An 18661-nucleotide genomic window follows, 5' to 3' on the forward strand; every position below is an offset into this window, starting at 1 on the left:
TTTGATTAGATTCATTATAATTTATGTTTGCGATGTTTGTAAATTTTAAATAAAACTAAAAATTATATAATTTTAATTTTTAATTTTTAATTTTTTTTTAACTGATTTCAATATCACCGTAAATCCTAAGTTAAATAAAAAAATATATATATATATATAAAAAAAAATATTATTTAATACATTTTAATAAAATACAATTTATTCGAGGATTTATTTTTATAAAATTGATTTACCCTTATTGATTGTTAGTTGTTATAAATGTATTTATTGTTTTTGGGTCATATTTTACGCTTTATGGTGTACACTGTATACGTCTGCACAGCCCATGGCTAAATAACACATAACAAATAACAATTAATAAAAATAACAAATAACATATTTAGCCATGGTACAGCCATTATGTATGCCTGTATGGTGTTGGTCCCTATTACCTCCTGGTTTCGTCCCTGGCGCGTTGACCTAACATTTAGTGATATTTTTTAGAGTGCAGATGGTGATGATGGTGTCATGGTGAGAGGATATACATATAGGTATACGATGTATATATCGTTACACACTTGCAAAAGTTTAGCTTAATTCAGTTTAAAGGTAATTTATTAATAAATAACATTATTCAAAAGATATGAAATAATAAATCACAGTATCTTATTAAGTTTATGTATTTATATTGAAATCCAAACGACTGAGCCACATTATATTATAACGTATACCTAATGCTTATATATTATCTAAATCTAATAATTGCTATACAATATACTCGTACATGTATACATCAATAAATATTTATTTAGAAATCAAGTGGATTTACAAAAATACAAGATAGGTATAGAATAAAATAAATATACAATATAAATATAATTATAAGCCTATAAATCAAATAGTTATAAAAACTATATTTACAAAAATGAAATTTTAATTAGTTGTACTATTTTCTTCGGTAACGTTATTATTCTGGATTCGTTGACCATATTGTTCATGTACGTTATTGAATGTTATTTTTGAATCCATTATTTTAGATTTAGATTTTTTTTTAAACTTTAATAGGTTTTTAAATTTACCATAGCTTTTGCTTATAACACTACTGTTGTCTGGTGTATCTTCCGTTTGGGAAGATGACAACAAACTGTACTTTTTAGTTTTTTTAAATTTTTTCCTTATTTTCCTTGGTATTATCCTTATACCTAAAATATGTAATAAAAATTTTAAATAATGTTATTAGTGATATACAAACTAAATATATGAATTTTGATTGTTATGGAGGATAGGGGATAAAAATTATTCGTTAAAATAGTTCAAACGAGTAATTTTCGTTAGTTTAAATTGAACTAGAGGAAATGTTAAATTAAGGATGGACTTAGCCTTGTTATAACTTATAAGTTGTATTGTTGTAAGCCTTGTAAGTATTACCCTATATACATTGAAAATAATGACGCAATGTACATTATTTTCAGTAAAAAAGTAAAGTACATTAGTACAGTAGATATACTGCTATTATACGTCTATATAGGTACATATATATATGTAATATGTCTAATTCTCAAGAATATATACACCAAATAATACTGTACTTCTGTAAAAAAGAGTAGTGATAATATAAGTTAATGTATAAAAGTTATAACTAAAATAATAAAAGCCAATAATATTTAATATTATGTTTTAACTATATAATAGTTATACAAACATACTTTTTTCGTTCTCTTCGCGGCAACAAAACGCACAAGAAATTACAAGAATTGAACATACTGATAAACAGATTAATCCCGTAACATAATATACTATAGGTGAAACTTCTTTCTGTAAATACATATAGATGTAATAGTTTAAAAGTATATGATATCATAATTTTAAGTATCTATACATATATAAATATTTATTTATCTAAAAAATGAAACTGTTATGAATGTTAATTAATTAAATCATAAAGATTTAATTTGTACCATATTTATTATTTACCATATCACTTCAAGTTTTAATTAAATTTAGTTATACGATAATTAGTGTATACTGTACTATTGAAGTTCTGTATTTTTAAAACATTTCCAAGAGGGGTTTTAACCCGTTTATAATTATTACAAAGTAAATTAAATAAAAATATTAATATTTAATACAAATTTGTAACTTAAGGTAATCTAAAATCTAAACATGAAAATAGCTGCAGCTGCAGTATTCTATTATCTGCATATTATATAGGATAAAGAAGAGTGAACTAATAAAAAATGAACTTGAGTTTATTGGGTGTTGACTCGTACTGTTGTTAACGCATATTCAAGACAAAATTATAAAGTTAAAGAATATTTTATTTGAAATCATTGTATGGGTACACTAGGTATAACTAGTTAAGTTAGTATGATTATAAACACAAAATAGTAAATTAATCACTATGATTCAACTAGGTAATAAGTAGTAAGTCAGTAGGATAGGCAAAATTGTATAGATTGTATATTATTATATATATATATATATATACCTTTTAATTTTATATATATGTATATATTATATAAATAAAATATGATTTTAAGTTATAACACGTTATTATTTCTTTAAGTCAACTGATAAAAGCAAAGTGATTATGAATTTGTTATTTTGTTTTAAGTTATTTGAAAATTATAAAACCTGGAAAAAAAATAAACTTTTAACTGAGCTTTATTTTTTAAATTAATTAACGCTCATTATTAGTAATTGGTACGGTTAATACCATATTATTAATAATATATATTATATATTATATATCTATATGGGTTAAGGTAATATATGTTTATATAGGATATTATATACCCTACTAAAGAGTAGATACTAGCTATTACACCACAGTAGTCTCGTTAATTCGGACTTGATGAAACCGGATCTCGCCTCTGGATCACCGAAAGTCCGAGTTAAATATAATGAGCTTTAAAATGTCTGTGAAACAAGTTCTATACGCGAGGAAGTCTGATCAAATGTTTTAATCTATAAATTGGTTTAAAATAAAAAAAAAATATTTACCAATCAATCCGCATTCTGGATTAACGAATCTCCATGGCGGAGTTATAGCACGTAACATTGATAACATTGACATAACAGATATAGAGCACAACATTGATTTATAACGTATGATATTATATTATTATTTATTAATAATCAGTATAAATAATCGATGAGCATTGCTTACATTGCTTAACGGCTTAAAATAAGAAATAAATAATGGTCAGATTGACAATCGTTATATAAATATTATTCATCTCTGTCACTGATAATATAGAGATGGTTCGTATTGTAAGATCACGTAGAAACTGACACGTATTTGTGACGATGAAACGAAAGACGCGTGAATTTTCCATCATGTAGCAAAAGAGATAAGGGATGGTCGAATAAGAGCTAAGGAGACAACTAGTTTCTTGTAAATACAGAGACCTTTGTTTAAGTCACCACTTACCATATAACAACCACTGGAAAAAATATTTCGACATTTGACGCACTTTTCCGATCCGGCGATCGCCTGATGGAAACCTTTGGCACATTTCAAACACTCGATCGACTTATCTGGACTATAATGGTGTGGCGGACAAGCAGCACAAAACACCTCCCGAATACCAAAACCTGGTGCACAGGAAACGAACTTTTTAATACTCATTCGGCTGTAGTCAGGTTCAAAATGTGTGTCGATCAACGACAACTTGGACGTAACTAAAAAAAAACAGAAAATATGGAAAATGTATGAGTGCATATAAAAGGTAAGTGAATAAACAATATAAAAAAGGTTGGCAAGTATAAAGTGCTATATAGTATATACCTAATATACGCATACGCCGCGCCGTACATATTAAAGCTAAATAAATGTTACAAAATCGGTTATACAGAAAGCAAATTTGCAATAGGTACTTTACGTTTGTTAAACGGAGTTACGAATATCTACAATATATTCGGTTATAGCGTTCTCTTAGTGTAATATTTAATTTTAATTCTTCATTATTTCATTAATATTATCTATTTTTACGATTCTAGATTGTAATAGTTAAGTTATAATACAAATTACAAATGTTATTCTTTTTATATATTTTTACAGAACTAACGTTGACACCTCTTTTATAGTGTCAAAATATTTCAACCAAGCGATGAGGTTTGGCTCATTATTTACTGGGACGTCTGTATAAAAGTTCCCCTTCATTCCCTATAAAGTCGCTCTTAAATAAGTCTCTGTTCGTGTATGTCTTAGAGAGAGTTTATACGAGTATATTTACTTGGAATCGTCAACGTTTTGTTAAGATTTGAAGTTAAGACACTGGATATTCTCGCCAATAGTTTTTGGTAGCGCAGGGCTATTCGACTTTTCTTGCTAGTTCTAATTCGAGTTAAATAATTGGCTTTGTCGTTTATCGTTACCAAATATTTTATTTCCATAGTTTTCTATTTTAAAATTACAAAACTTGTTTAACATAACGATATAATATATTTAATATTTATGAGTGTTATACGTATAGTTTCTATAAATAAGTGCTGTAAGTGCTGTGTTTTAATATTATTGTATAGAATATTTGTATTGAAATAATAAAGTACAATACTTCCTTCTCAGTCACACACACGACACGAGGGAATGAATAACCCCCCCTCACTCAAAAATATATGTTTGGTGGATACACCCGATGACTAATAATATACATAATATAATTAGTAGTGCATTACTTCGTCTTCGGCACACTTTGGTTTTTCTACGATGATATTGCACGCGTATCGGGACGATCCCTCGGGACATAATTCGGTAAGCATAGAACTAGGCAACTGCTTTTGCACTAGAACTGTTACGTAGTGCGTACAACCGCCGCCACCGCGAGCCTTGTAAACTGCTGAGCCACGGATCTCATAAATGGCTTTTTCGACGGCTTTATAAAATTATGTAAATACAGACACGTGTAATTATTAGTTTTGGCGAAGAAAAATGTTTTTACAATAAATAATAATAATAAATTCTGCGCACGCCTATGAATTAATTTCCAATCGTACAGGATGTAAGAGAAAAATCAGGCTAGATAAAGGTATAAATAAGTAGTTAGGTATGTAACTTTTGCCATTTTGCCAACTATTTTTTATTACATTCTGTAAACTTTATATATTCATTAAATTGAAAATAGAATACCTAGTTCCTACCTTATAAAAAAATATACTTTAAGGATCAAAAAATTGTTTTATGTGTATTCAATTCAAGTGAAAAAATAAGTTCGTATTAATATTATAGTATATTAATTGTAATCGTAATAATTATATAGATTACCTATTATTATAAATTATTATCACTGTCATGGCGTCATAATTATTCATACGTACCTAGAACGTAATGCTTGTAGAAAGTGCCATTTTTAGAACCTCCGACCATATCCATTGTTGGTGTGCAAGTGTAATTTTTACTGTCTCCAGGTTCCAAGCCCAATATCAATAGCATATTCGTATCTGTTCCGGTGACCGTAGAATCTTATAAAAAAACATGCTAGATTGTAATACGTATAATAGGTAGGTAGTGAGTACTGAGTAGTGATTATAATTTATAACTTTATAAGTTAAAGTGAAATAATATTTTAACTTTAACTAACACCTACAATTATTGTCAGTTTCTACTGAATAGTTTTACACATATTTACTAGTTTTATGTTTGCCTTTCTTAAAGTCCCATTTGAACGCATTCATTTTTGTTCCGTTGCCGTTAATCACACATTGGACTTTGGCGTCACTTCCAACCAGGCTGTATTGCACTGCGTAATGATCTGAAAAAAGGTGTTGAATAAGATGAGGAAAGAATAAGGATAATCTATGATATTTCTATATAGAATTGCCTTGAACTGGTATAATAGGATAGTGGTTTGGGTGTTGGTATGACACCGCCTTCCATCTCTAAAATAATTTACTAAATATAAATCTATATTAAGTATGTCATGTATAATAGGTACTGAACCATTATATTATTATCCTTGGACTTTTTTTATTGAATTAATAAGTTCGAAAAAATACAATAATTTAATAAGTGCACTGTTATATAGTCTTGCCTCGGCCCTCACTCTTTTGTATATTATTAAATTGGATCTCACGTTAGAAAAATTTAATTAAATTTTGGGCCTCGTTAGAAATAATTTGATCCTCAGCACCTAAAGATCGGATCATATACATGAATTACCGTCCGAGGACTTCTCCAGTCGGTAGTTGATGACGTTGTCGAAATCCACTTCTTTCCACACGGGAGTGGCTGCCACGGCCTTCTTATCGTCGTCACCGGCACCACTGCGGTCCCGGCCTCCGCTTTTGCCGCCGTTTCGTTCTACCATCACGTCGGCCGAAAAGTTTGCGGGGCCGGTGGTGGTGGAGTTGACCGTAGCTGTAGCAGTCGTCTCAACTCCGTCTGCTGCAGTGGTGGGATAAAGGACAAACGCCGTCGGTACGGGCTTGAACGACCGACAACTCAACGCGGCTGCCTCGTCGTTGCCATCTCCGCCGTTTTCGGCCGCCGCTACTTCGTTCAAACGTTGACCTACCAGATCTAAAAAATCGGTCATGTAACACACGCATGCCCGCCCTTGGTTGGCCGAAACACATTCATCTTCGGTGCCGAAGACGATTCTACCAATTCTGGTGACGGCAGTGGACTTTACGGACTGAGTGTACGGACTTCCAACGTCGATGTAGTCATTGCTGGTCACGTTTTTTGGCTTTTCCACACCGTCGCGGTCGGCAGCAATGTCTTTCGGACGGTGCGTGACTCGACGGCGAGCCACGGGCTTTTTATCAATGCCGTTTACTGGTCGACGGTGTGGGCTGAAGAAGCCACCAGACAACTGGGACTGCCACGGCACAGCTTTCGGTGCCGCGGCAACCGTGCATCTGATGGTCGGTCGACCGGTGGAGGAGCCCGCCATTAGTTCGTTCAGTTGTTGTTGGAGGTGCATAAAATAAGATTGGTCTTCAGCTGAGCTACCGTGGTCGAATAACGGATCGTGTTGTCCGGCGATTACCTCGGTTGCTGATACTGTACCCCGGTAAATCCACCACTCGCCCAACGTCAAGATCAATTTAAATAGATTCAACCAAAACATTATTAATAAACTGCGGTCAAAAATCTTGTTTTATACGACAAAAAACAACCATTTTTACTAGTAATTAAACGATTATTAGTATTATTTCGCCGTATCCATAATAACCGAAACGTTTTATAATATTAATATATTACCTATTAATTTTGATGAGTGCTACGCATTCGCAATTAATACTCGCATTCCAATTAGATAATATTAAACGCGCATTGTTCACGGTGATTTCAAAAAGTGTAGGTATTTTATTCAAGCAGAAATTCGAATTTTTTGCGTTAAAAAAGTTATGTTTTTCCAACATTTTCTTTCATAAAATCCTGCGCCTGGTAACATTACCAACAACTGAAAAAAATGTGTAGCCATTCGGCCCATTCGTTCTCAATTGATGAATTACTACAATATATTTTCATAACATTTTTGTATTTGTATAATATAAAGATTAGAGAAAGATATAAATATTAATAATATTTACCTTCAATTACCTACGCCATCGCCGACACCTTGCTGTAGTGTCAGTAGTTACACAGAAGGGGTTGCTACATTTTGTTCCGCAAAACATTTGTTCTAAAAATATTTATTACAACGTTCTTATCACACTTTTGAGGACTTCTGTATCTGTTGTCTGTTCAAGGAACGAAAGTCCCTTTGAATAAATATTTTTTGGAATTACACTAATAAAAACTGTGCCGCTCTAGTATATATCAATGGTCAACCAAATACACTTTACCAGTTTATTTTTTTTCATGTAGTTTGTGAAGTAAATTATTACTTATTTTATTTTTTAACGTTTATTACTATTTACTTTATGATATAAGTTTCACAGATAATATAAATCCAAATTAATTATTGTGATTGTGAAAGTATTGTAGTCTGTGTTATCATAGATAGTAAATTATTATTATTATTAGCCACGGACACAAAATAAAAATAATTAAAAGATCGTTGATGAGATTAATGACTACGATTAATTAATTAATAGGTACTTATGACCATGATAAGTTATTAATTCTTCTACTAGTTCTACTATCTCTGGAGTTATAGTTATTACATAGTTTTAAATGTAATTTTTATTCATAATATTAGTTAAAAATATTATTTATTTATATTTTAGAGTTGAGACACGGTTTATAGTATTAGAAATTGGAAAAGCAGTTTGGGATTTCATTGGTATTCAATTACAATGGTAATTTTGACTTTTATTTAAAAAAAAAAATAATGTTTTTTAATGGAATAGATAGGTACCTTGTGAATTTATATATGAATTTATTTTTCAGAATATTTCATCATTTTCTGAAAAAGATTTTAGTGTTGTAGATTGGATTAATAATACATTAAAGGACAAACCACCAGATGAATGTCGTGAGGTGTGTATACAGTACCTCTAATTATAATGTATTATAATAACATTAATTTTTGAAATAGGTAATTCCATCTATGTTGAAAAAGTTACAGTTATGTGTAGAACAGGTACACGAGGTACTAGATGAAACAACAACACAAGTTCTTTCTTCTCTACCAAAAGTTGTCAATGACATTGAGCAATTTGAAAATCAAGCATCTAACATACAAAAAAAAATTGTTGATTTAAAACAAGAAATTAATACAGTAACTAAATTTAAAATTTAAGAAAAAATAATATTTATAATTTAATTTTTTTAATTTAATGAATAGGTAAAAAGTAACACTGGTGAATCGTTATTGAAACTTCAATTATACGATGGAATCAAATGTAATATGGAAGTTACCAAAAATGCTTTAGAGGAAGCAGACAATTGGACCAAACTTATTACTGATATTGAAATAGTAATTTTTAATAATGACTTATTTATAATTGAAAAAAATACATAAGGCAATGTGTTATATTTAGTTAATGGATAATGGAGAAATAGACCAAGTAACTAATAGATTGATTAGAATGCAACGTTCTTTAGCAGTCTTGGAAAATAATTCTGATTATGAAGAAAGAAAAAATCAGTTGGAAGAGCTAAAGAGTAAACTTGAAGTAATATTAATTCCAATGGTTAATGAGGCTTTTGAAAATGAAAAAATTGGTATGGAAAACTAATTTTTTAAATAATTTAATATGTTTTAATAATACAATGTATAAAATATATTTTATAATCCATGTTATAGATGAATCAAAGCATTATGTAAATATATTTACTGATCTAGAAAAACAAGATCAAATTATTAAATATTATTTAAAGTGTAATAAAAACAGATTACGCAAAGAATGGTCATCAAAAATGTATGCAAATGAATATTCAAAAAATCCTTTAATGTTTTTTGAAAGTTTTTATGAAGCATTAATAGAATGTAAAAAGCAGCAAGTAAGTTAACATTTATATTAATTTAAGCAAAATAAATAGATCACTTGTAAATTATATACAATGGATGATATAATATATATTTATTTATATTTTATTTGTTTGTTTATGTATGTTAAATACCTTAAAGTAGTATTTAAAAGTTTAAAATAAACAATTACTATTAAAATACATAGGTTTCTTTGCAAATATTATGGATTTCTTAATGCCGAAATATATTAATATTAATTTGGGTACATTGTCTAATGAGAAATGCAATAAGGCTCTACAAAAAAAAAAATTGGTTTTTCTTTGTGTACCCATATTAAATCTAGTTATAGTGTTTCCACCACAACTACCCCATCAAATAACTACTTTTATGGCTATTGATGTGCTAAACATGCCACCAATAACCTGATAAATCTCCTTTGAAATGGTTGGGTTTTCTGGAGGAGTAAATGGGGTTTAACCATTAGTCTGTATGCGCAGATTGGTGTAATGTCTTGCTAAACAAAATATAGTATGAATTATTTTATTAAAAAAATATTTTTCTTAAGCTTTTAAATATCTTTATTTATCTTATATGATTTAAACAAGTATAAAAACACTTTGTGTTCAAAATTAGTATTTATTAATTTTTTAAATTTTAATTTTAATAAGTTTAAATGTTATTATACAGATGATTTTGTACAAAAAACTATTTAATATTGAAGTGCTACCTGAAATAGAAAGTCAATTAATTTTATCATATGGAGATTTGTTTAATATATTAGAACTTCCAATGTTTGAATTGGTTGATGTTTCTATCAAAAACCATCAAGAACCACTTATTTTACTATTAGATTTATTTATAGTAACTGAAGTATTTATTAAAAACATTAAAAATGATTCAAAAATTAGTAAGCATTTTATTTATGTATTTTGATTAACATACCATTAAAAATTAAATTTGTATAGGTGATTCATTTAATTGGGATAACATATTAACAAGTATATACAGACCATTGATTCCACAAATTGTTTCTTACAAAGAATTTGAATATGAACATTCAAAAAAAATCATTAATTTTGAATTAAATAAAGATGATTTAGTAGATGTTGTTCAAGCTTTTGGCCAGTCTCAATTAACTGTTTTCAGAGCATCAGAAGAAGCAAAACGTCGAAGTGCTGTTTTAAGTCACTGTGTTTTTCCTGAAATGATCTTTGCTATTAACGTAATAAAAATAATGTAAAATTGTATAATATACTTCAATGATTTTAATAAGTAATAATTTAATTTGTAGAAAATGTTTTCTAATGTTATTGAAGGAGGGAAAGAAGTATTAAAAAAAATATTAGTTAACATTAAACCTGGAGAAAACTGGAATTTGTTTCAAATATGTTTAAAATTTTTACAATCTTCAGGTAATTATTATAAATACTAAAAAATATTTTAATATTTAATACTTAAAACTTTTGTTTTGTTTTTTTAGGAGAATTTTTACGTGAATTATATTTTGTAGAATCTGAATTCAAAAGTTGTATTTTAACAAATGAACAACGAGCATTAAATGTTTCAAAATACTTATTGGTTGAAGATAAACAAATTGAATTGAAAAATGTCATCGATTTATTAAAAAGTGGTATGTTATTTTTTTAATTTATAAATCATTATTTTATTAGTTATATGTTGGTAAGTTTTAATAGTTATTAAAAATATTATTTAAGTATTTACTTTATTTATCATTTTACAGCTGTCAACTGATTGTGATCTTAACATTGTTGATTTATACAACTTTTCCTTTATAGCACATTATTTACTTATTATATATAATTTTTATTCTATATTTGTATCTATAGATAGTGATTGGAAATTATTTAAGGAATCGATTCAAGCAACAGAAAAATTGTGTTCTCATATATATCAAACGTTTTATAAAATATCATTTAGGCCAATATCATTTTACTTAGAGCAACTAGAAAAAGTAAAATTTAGTAAAGAAACATCTGATGATCACAGACTTTCTCCGAGAGAATATATTACCCAAGTAATGTTATATCTGTTTAAATATGACTAAATAATAGGTCTAAATGTTTCTTAAATAAATACTTAATTTTTATTTTTTTTTTCATAGATTGGACAATATTTAATCACACTTCCTCAGCATGTTGAACCATTTTTAGTTCGGGATAATGAAGCAGTAACTGTAGTTTTAAATATATCCGATAGACGTTACACTGATGCTTCTCTGGAAGAAAGTTTTACAAATGTCTTATTAAGGATTTTAGCAAGAAATACATGTGATGTATATGTAGAACAGATACAGTCACTAAGAGAATTAAATAATTTGGCTGCTCAACAACTAGCTGCAGATATTGGTAAATATTTTATGAATGAATTTTATACAATAATTGTTTAACACTAATAATAATATAATGATAACTGATAAGGTTAAATTATAAAAAATATATATATTCCAGTATTGATTTTTCATTATACCTTTTAATTATTAGAATATGAATTCACTATTTTTTCATAAGTGTAATGTTTTACTTTTATTCCTTCTAAAGATATAAAAAATAATTAAGTATTAATGTAATATAAATTTGTTAGCTTACACCATTTATTATAAATATTAGTATTTGTAATCAATTGTCTATTTTACACATACTACCTACTATGTAGTTAAGCTTTAAGTGTAGCGATAATAGACTAGTTTTAAGGATTTCAATTGTAAAAATGTTTTTATTCAATTTTATAAGTTTTATTGTTTTTAAAGGACTTTAAATTAATATTAAATAAATATCGCTTGGCAAATAAAAAATGTATAGTGGAAGCCTTACATAGAATAGACATTTTAGTATACTCGTATAAAATCTATAATCAATCGTTGTGTGTGTTAATAATTTTTGTTTTATTTACTTATTCATTCAAAAATATATTATTTCAGAATACTTGGGATATGTATTGGAAGAATTAGGAGTCAAACTCAATGAGACTATTGTACAAATTATGGATTTATTAAGACTAGAAAGTGATGAATACATAATGAAATCATCGTCGATTGCTGCTTCAAAAGTAGCGGCAGTAATAGCAAAAATTAGAAATATTAGATAAAAAAAAAAAATGCAATGTATTTGAAAACTATATTATTTTTACAAGTATAAAATAACACATTTAATTATCTAAACTCAATAATTATGTTGTGTATTCAGGAGCCCATAATTTAAATGTTCTATCATATGATGAAGATGCTATATATTTTGAATCTGGAGATATGTCAACTCCCATTATTTTGTTGTCATGTCCAGATAGCGTTTTTAACATTTGCCATGTTTTATTTGCCCATATCTATAGAGTAATTAACGTTTTTATTAAACAAAACAATAAAATTTATTTAATTATTATTAATACCTTGATTGTGTTGTCGTATGAGGAAGTGACTATAAAATGACCATCAGGTTGATATCTCAGTCCTGAAACAAGACTCATGTGTGCTGGAATAGTGTATAAACATGCTCTTTTTCTAACATCCCAAATACGACATGTGTTATCTTCACTACCAGTGGCCATTTGATAACTAGAAATTAAAGTTATTTTAGTTGTGAATTAAGTTATAAGTTTTAGTTATAAAGGTAAAAATTACCCATTGGGAGAAAAGTCTATACTGTATATAGACTTTAAATGACCTTCCATAAACATAATACATCTTCCTGTGCGCAAATCCCAAACACGTCCAAAAGCATCCAGGCCTCTGTGAACACATAATAAAAATTGATTTTTTTTTTTTTAGAATACTAGGGTGGATTATTTTATCACTCATTATTTCAAAATTTATGAATTTTTTTTTAAATAATTTTCAGTCAAAAAAAAAAAAAAACAATATATTTAAAAATATATATATTTTTTTACTTTTTTGAATGAAACATGCAGTTTTAATTTCATATTCTGAAGCAAAATATTAAATTATGTTTTTTTGGACTGAAAATTAAATAAATAAAATATTTTCAAAAACATTGATAGTTTTTGAAATAATGAGTGTTGTTTGATAAAAGAATCACCCAGTAAATAGTATTAATACTAAAAAATATAAAAATACTATTAATACTAAAAGATATAAAACTACTATTAAAATACACAATTATAATTACCCAGTTGCAACAATTGACCCATCACACTGAAACGACATACAATAAACTGGTTTACAATGTCCTTCTTGATGGAGAACTTCTTCCGCTTGTTCTAAATCCCATAATCGCCAAGAATTATCAAAACAGCAAGTTCCTAAAAATCGACCAGATGGATGAAAATCTGCTCTCGAAACTCTAAATGGTGCATGACCTTCCAGGTCTGCTATTGGTTCTTCTTTTTCACTAAAAAAACAAATATTTTTATAACACAGTGTTTTATGTTTTATGACATACTTCATACGAACAAAGCAGGTAAAATACCTATTCATTGACCACAGTTTAACAGAACCATCACTGGCACATGACGCTAGATCTAAAACATTTCCAGTACTGCAGGCATGTGGATTAAATGTGATAGAGCAGACATTACAATTATGTCCTCTAAATGTTTTGACTAATGTACAATCAGGAACTGACCATAATTTACACAAACCACTCCTGAAATAAGTGTACGATTAAATAAAACAATAATTAAAAGAAAAAAAATAGTTCAAGTGGACATTTTTTTTATAGAAAAAAAAAAGCTCATAAAATAAAAATAATTTACCAAGATGATGTAGCTATATATTGGGAATTGGGACTAAACCGGCAGTATGATATTGGTCTAGTATCACCAATTTGACTACAATAAATAGAAAGAGATGTTGTATATTTGTGTAAATCTTGTAAGCGAGCTGTAAGTGTTGATTCAGGTATGCTAGCTTCCTCTCTGAGCGATTTCAAACGAAAATGTGCTTTCAACAATGAATACTCTAAAAGAATTATTGTTTTTCCAAAATAAAAATATTTTTTTAAGTTTAAATATAAAGCTATTTAAAACATATATAATTTATAATACATACCCGCCATAAATAAGCGTGCATCTAGCAGTGAAGGTGGTCCTTCATGGTACCAGGTTGTATCTTGATCTTTGATTTGCTGTCGTTTCTCTTTTTCTTCTTCTGGTTTTTTTGCTACAACATCTTCTCCTACTCTAAAACATTAATTTTAAGTATGTTAATTCCAAATCTCAATGTTATCAAAATAGTAATCCATCAACTAATACATTCATGAAAGTTAATTTTAAATACCTTGAAAGTAGTTCTCGCAATCTATTTCTTCTTTCTGCCGGTCCTTCCCCAAACAAGCATATGGCTTGTCCAAGCTTCCTGAGGTTTTTTTTAACTTCATCATCATCAGTAGAGACTTGCACGTGACGGGCTTTTTTTTTACGTTCGAATTCTTCAAGTAATGCTTGTTTGTCTTTAGACATAGCATCTTCCAAATCAAAATGTTCTGTAAAAAACAATTATTTGATACAAATAATTAACAAATCGATTTAGTTGAATTTATTTAAGTTTATCTAATATTATTACCATTGGACACGTTGATATTTCCTCCAACAGCTTTTGGTTCGCCATCACTGTCAGTGGCAGTTAAAGTAGATAAACGGATACGTTCTTGGTCTTCTAATGAACCATAATGTATTGTTTTTTGTTTTCTTAAGTAAGTAATTTCTTCGTCGTCTGACATCTTGAAAATATAATTGGAGTTTTTAAAACCACTACACAAATATAAAAAACTATAATAAGATTGTTAGAACACTTTTTTAAATGATTTCTTGTAAAAAAATATTAATATATCAATTTAATCAAAATATATTGCTGTTTAGTGTTTATGGCGTTTATGCCTATCGGCTTTCGGTAAACAAAAATATCGGTTTATGATATCAGCTGCTAAGAAGATGTTAGGAACGAGATATCTGATTTTTTAGATCATTAGATCAGGAATTATTCTAAAAAATTAAAACCCACACAGAAATATTACAATTCAATTCAATTTATTCTCAATATTATTAATTTTTATTTTTATTTTAATTAACTATAATGAATGTTAATATATTATTAATAATATTTGTATTTTTAACATAGACTGACTTGAATTAAGATAGTATTATCTTTGTTTATAATTATTTTATCACAATGAACGATAGTGAAATTTGTATTTTAAATTTTTAGAATTTTAAAAGTTTAGGAAAAAATGTAATTTTTTTCTTGTTTGAATTAATGTTATCATTCATCATCAAATAATAATAAAGTTGATATAATTATCCAATACAGACCAATACAGAGATTTTATGATCAATGATTGTTTTTAAAATATCACTTATGTTTTTATTTTGTTATTTGTAACATGTTTTGGTTTTAATTAAAGCGTACGAGTAAAAATGGTAAAAAACTATCGTGTAGTTGTATTTGGCGTGAAAGGTGTTGGTAAGACAGCAATATTGGAACAAGCCATTTATGGACATTTCAGCAAAAATTATGTAATTTTATTATAAATTAGAAGTTTGTGATTATTTATTAAAGCTATTTAATTTTTGTTGTAGAAACTGTGGCCTACTATCGAGGATATATACCAAGCTTCTGTAGAAACTGATAAAGGGACACGTGAACAAGTTCGTTTTTATGATACTGCTGGTTTAGATTTGACACAGTTACCAGAGGTGGGATTGTATTCAAATCCAGATCCATCACTTATGTTATCATTTGGTCAAATAGCTAAGCAGTATGCATCCATTGCAGATGCATTTATATTAGTATATGACACTTGTCGGCCAGAAACATTTGATTGCTTAGTCACATTAAAAAAAGAAATCGATAAAAATAAGGAAAAAAAAGATGTAAATATAGTAGACATTAAAATAGTGTTTAATCTTACACTTTAAATTAACTAAATAATATATTTTATGTGTAACACATTTATTTTTTAGGCTTTTTATGTCATTATTGGTCACAGAATGCGAGAAATGGATATTAAAGCTCCAACTTTGGAGAGTCCTACTAGTCGGGCTTCCCATTGGTCAATAAGAGAAAAAATGAAACATTTTGAAGTTAATGCTTTGGACCGGACTAGTTTATTTGAACCATTTATTTATATTGCATCAAAATTTAATACTGCACAACCTAAGAGTAGTTTTCCTCAGTTAGTACGAAAAGGTACTCAACATTAATACCTATTAATTTCATTAAATTATAATTTTAATAAGTGTAATATTTTATATCATTAAAATTTAATATTATATATTTATATTATGCAATTAATAATTTTACACAAGTTAACTAAATAATGTCTTATTGTCTTTCATTATGTATAAATTATAGTTATTTATTTTTAATAAAAAATATTTATGTTTATAAATTTTAAAATGTTCTTACTTTGCATTAAAATTAATATATAAAAAAAATCTATGTTGGTTCTTTTTACATTTATATTTCTAATAAACTAATTCACTCTAATGTCAAAAATAACAAGAGTAAAGAGATTATTATGAACATAAATTTTGTCATATAACATGTTATAGAGAAAATATACTGGAGCACTAAGTCCTCTTAACATTAAATGAGACTCAATTGTTTTTTGTAAATACAGTGAAACTTAGATTATCCTCTAACAAATAATCGAATTTATAAAAAAATTTGTAATTTTTATTTAAAAAAAAAACCAAATGAAAAAAAGTGATTTTTAATTTGTGCACATTGTTGTACAATATGTGTTATGTGTATGTGTATTCTATTATGAAATACCTACTGTAATGTATAATTAAAAAATATTGATGTGCTTGTTTACAAATTGCTTGCATTTGTGACTTGTGCGCACCATTATAGTGACATGTAGTAAGTCTGTTTCTGCATTTTGAACCTCAATAGAATTTTTTAAAGCAAGCTGCAAGTGTTTTCAAGACTGTTTCATCAACATTGTATGCTTAGTCCGTTAGTCGTGTGTTAAGTTAATTTCATTAATGTTTTTTTAAAATTTTCCTTGAAAGCATTAACTGTGACCTGTGTCACAAAATAATAAGCACTGTTATTATTCAATAATAATAATAATAATAATAATAAAAAAAATTTTACCTTCTATGTCCACATAGCCGTGTCGACTTTTAAAATAATTGTCCAACCAGCCAAGACGTTTCTTCAAACAAATGCAGGTAGTGCCTTTGTGCATAAACTTTGCGTAAATTTTTCCAACAACGATCATGAACCACTCGACTTGGTGATCAAAATAAAACTGATAGGTACACGGAATAAATTTATTACACATTATCGAATTCTATTTTTAGCATCAGGAAAATTTTTAATAACGATAAATTATATTTATCATTTATAGCAAATATAAGAATAAATATTTTTAACTCATTTAATATTTATTTTTGAGTAGGTACCTATCGTATGATACTTGAATGAACTTGTAATGTAAATCAATAAAATGCAGTCGTTACAAATTTGAATGTTTTGTATATTATGATTAAATAATATAATTTTTTGTTTTTATCTGGGAAAATAAATTAACATCAATTAACAACCAATATAGTATTTTATAAAATTTTTGAAGAAACTTAAATTTCTTAATGAATTAATAATTTAAGGCTTAAGAGCTACTTAAACGGTTTTACAATAATGCCATCAGTTTTCAGAACTTACATCATTAGAATATTAAACACTGTCAATAATTTGAAAAACGTTTTTTACTTACAAATGAAATAATGACAATCTACTCAAATAATTACCTGGACTTATAAACTAAAATAAATACCTTAAAATATTTATTAGTTTTTAGAGTAAAAATCTAAAACATACAGTATTTTGTATAATTTTACTGTATGGTTAAACGTCAAAGATAATATTATACATATTTTTAATTTATAAATAACAATAATGTTATAAGTACCTAATAAATAACTAATAAAGTAATAACCATCTATAGTAATTACTTTATACCTATAATTTTTCAGTTAAAAACCTATTGCGAGTATTTATTTTTCAGACTAAACAAGTTAGTATAGATAATTCAAAAAAAGTATTAAAACAATGGAATGATTAAATATTAACAATCATCAGGTCTAAACACATTTTTTTTTAATCGGCTAGAATTACACTTAATAATAAAGCATCATTTTAGTGAAAATTAATATCAAAGTTACAGGGTTTAAATTATGATAACCTAAATCATTACGTTTGTCGACTTTTGTACAGTAAGAAAACAATTTATATTATAACTTATTTTGTACATTGTAGTAGGTTATATTTTTACATTTCAAGTTATTTTTATATTAGTTTAATTTCCATATATTTTAAAGTAGTTTTTTTTATTAATTAG

At 27.4% G+C, this 18661-nt stretch overlaps 4 protein-coding genes across 8 annotated transcripts; 2 read left to right on the top strand and 2 right to left on the bottom strand.

The window, feature by feature from the left end:
- Positions 1-764: 764 nt before the first annotated feature.
- LOC114122739 (uncharacterized) lies at positions 765-7160 on the bottom strand. Of its 4 annotated transcripts, XM_050204379.1 has the most exons (8): positions 6140-7159; positions 5610-5732; positions 5299-5442; positions 4660-4856; positions 4218-4383; positions 3413-3663; positions 1686-1794; positions 765-1181 (listed from the first exon to the last, which is right to left on the bottom strand). In XM_050204379.1, exons 1-8 carry the CDS (start codon positions 7050-7052, stop codon positions 913-915), a joined length of 2172 nt encoding a protein of 723 aa, XP_050060336.1. In that variant the 5' UTR covers positions 7053-7159; the 3' UTR covers positions 765-912. The 4 variants fall into 4 exon arrangements, 3 of the variants coding, with proteins under 3 accessions (XP_050060336.1, XP_050060337.1, XP_050060338.1); XM_050204381.1 differs by lacking the exon at positions 1686-1794 and having other exon boundaries at positions 1063-1181; XR_007605217.1 differs by lacking the exon at positions 765-1181 and having other exon boundaries at positions 1702-1794; positions 2983-3663.
- On the top strand, positions 3641-12743 carry LOC126551330 (conserved oligomeric Golgi complex subunit 7). 2 transcript variants are annotated; one of them, XM_050204383.1, is made up of 14 exons: positions 3641-3710; positions 8158-8229; positions 8321-8410; positions 8469-8651; positions 8718-8849; positions 8914-9097; positions 9180-9376; positions 10032-10251; positions 10310-10566; positions 10636-10756; positions 10825-10974; positions 11192-11379; positions 11467-11710; positions 12283-12743. In XM_050204383.1, exons 2-14 carry the CDS (start codon positions 8227-8229, stop codon positions 12447-12449), a joined length of 2136 nt encoding a protein of 711 aa, XP_050060340.1. In that variant the 5' UTR covers positions 3641-3710; positions 8158-8226; the 3' UTR covers positions 12450-12743. The 2 variants fall into 2 exon arrangements, with proteins under 2 accessions (XP_050060340.1, XP_050060339.1); XM_050204382.1 differs by lacking the exon at positions 3641-3710 and adding an exon at positions 7659-8025.
- Positions 12465-15194, bottom strand: LOC126551331 (U4/U6 small nuclear ribonucleoprotein Prp4-like). Its single transcript, XM_050204384.1, has 9 exons — positions 14878-15194; positions 14593-14797; positions 14365-14495; positions 14070-14274; positions 13784-13960; positions 13484-13705; positions 12979-13086; positions 12747-12912; positions 12465-12683 (listed from the first exon to the last, which is right to left on the bottom strand). Exons 1-9 carry the CDS (start codon positions 15032-15034, stop codon positions 12531-12533), a joined length of 1524 nt encoding a protein of 507 aa, XP_050060341.1. The 5' UTR covers positions 15035-15194; the 3' UTR covers positions 12465-12530.
- Positions 15195-15479: 285 nt separating this feature from the next.
- On the top strand, positions 15480-16702 carry LOC114123256 (NF-kappa-B inhibitor-interacting Ras-like protein 2). Its single transcript, XM_027986164.2, has 3 exons — positions 15480-15827; positions 15891-16184; positions 16275-16702. Exons 1-3 carry the CDS (start codon positions 15729-15731, stop codon positions 16512-16514), a joined length of 633 nt encoding a protein of 210 aa, XP_027841965.2. The 5' UTR covers positions 15480-15728; the 3' UTR covers positions 16515-16702.
- Positions 16703-18661: the final 1959 nt, after the last annotated feature.

The sequence above is a fragment of the Aphis gossypii genome, chromosome 3 (genome assembly GCF_020184175.1).
Source record: "Aphis gossypii isolate Hap1 chromosome 3, ASM2018417v2, whole genome shotgun sequence".
NCBI lineage: Eukaryota > Metazoa > Arthropoda > Insecta > Hemiptera > Aphididae > Aphis > Aphis gossypii.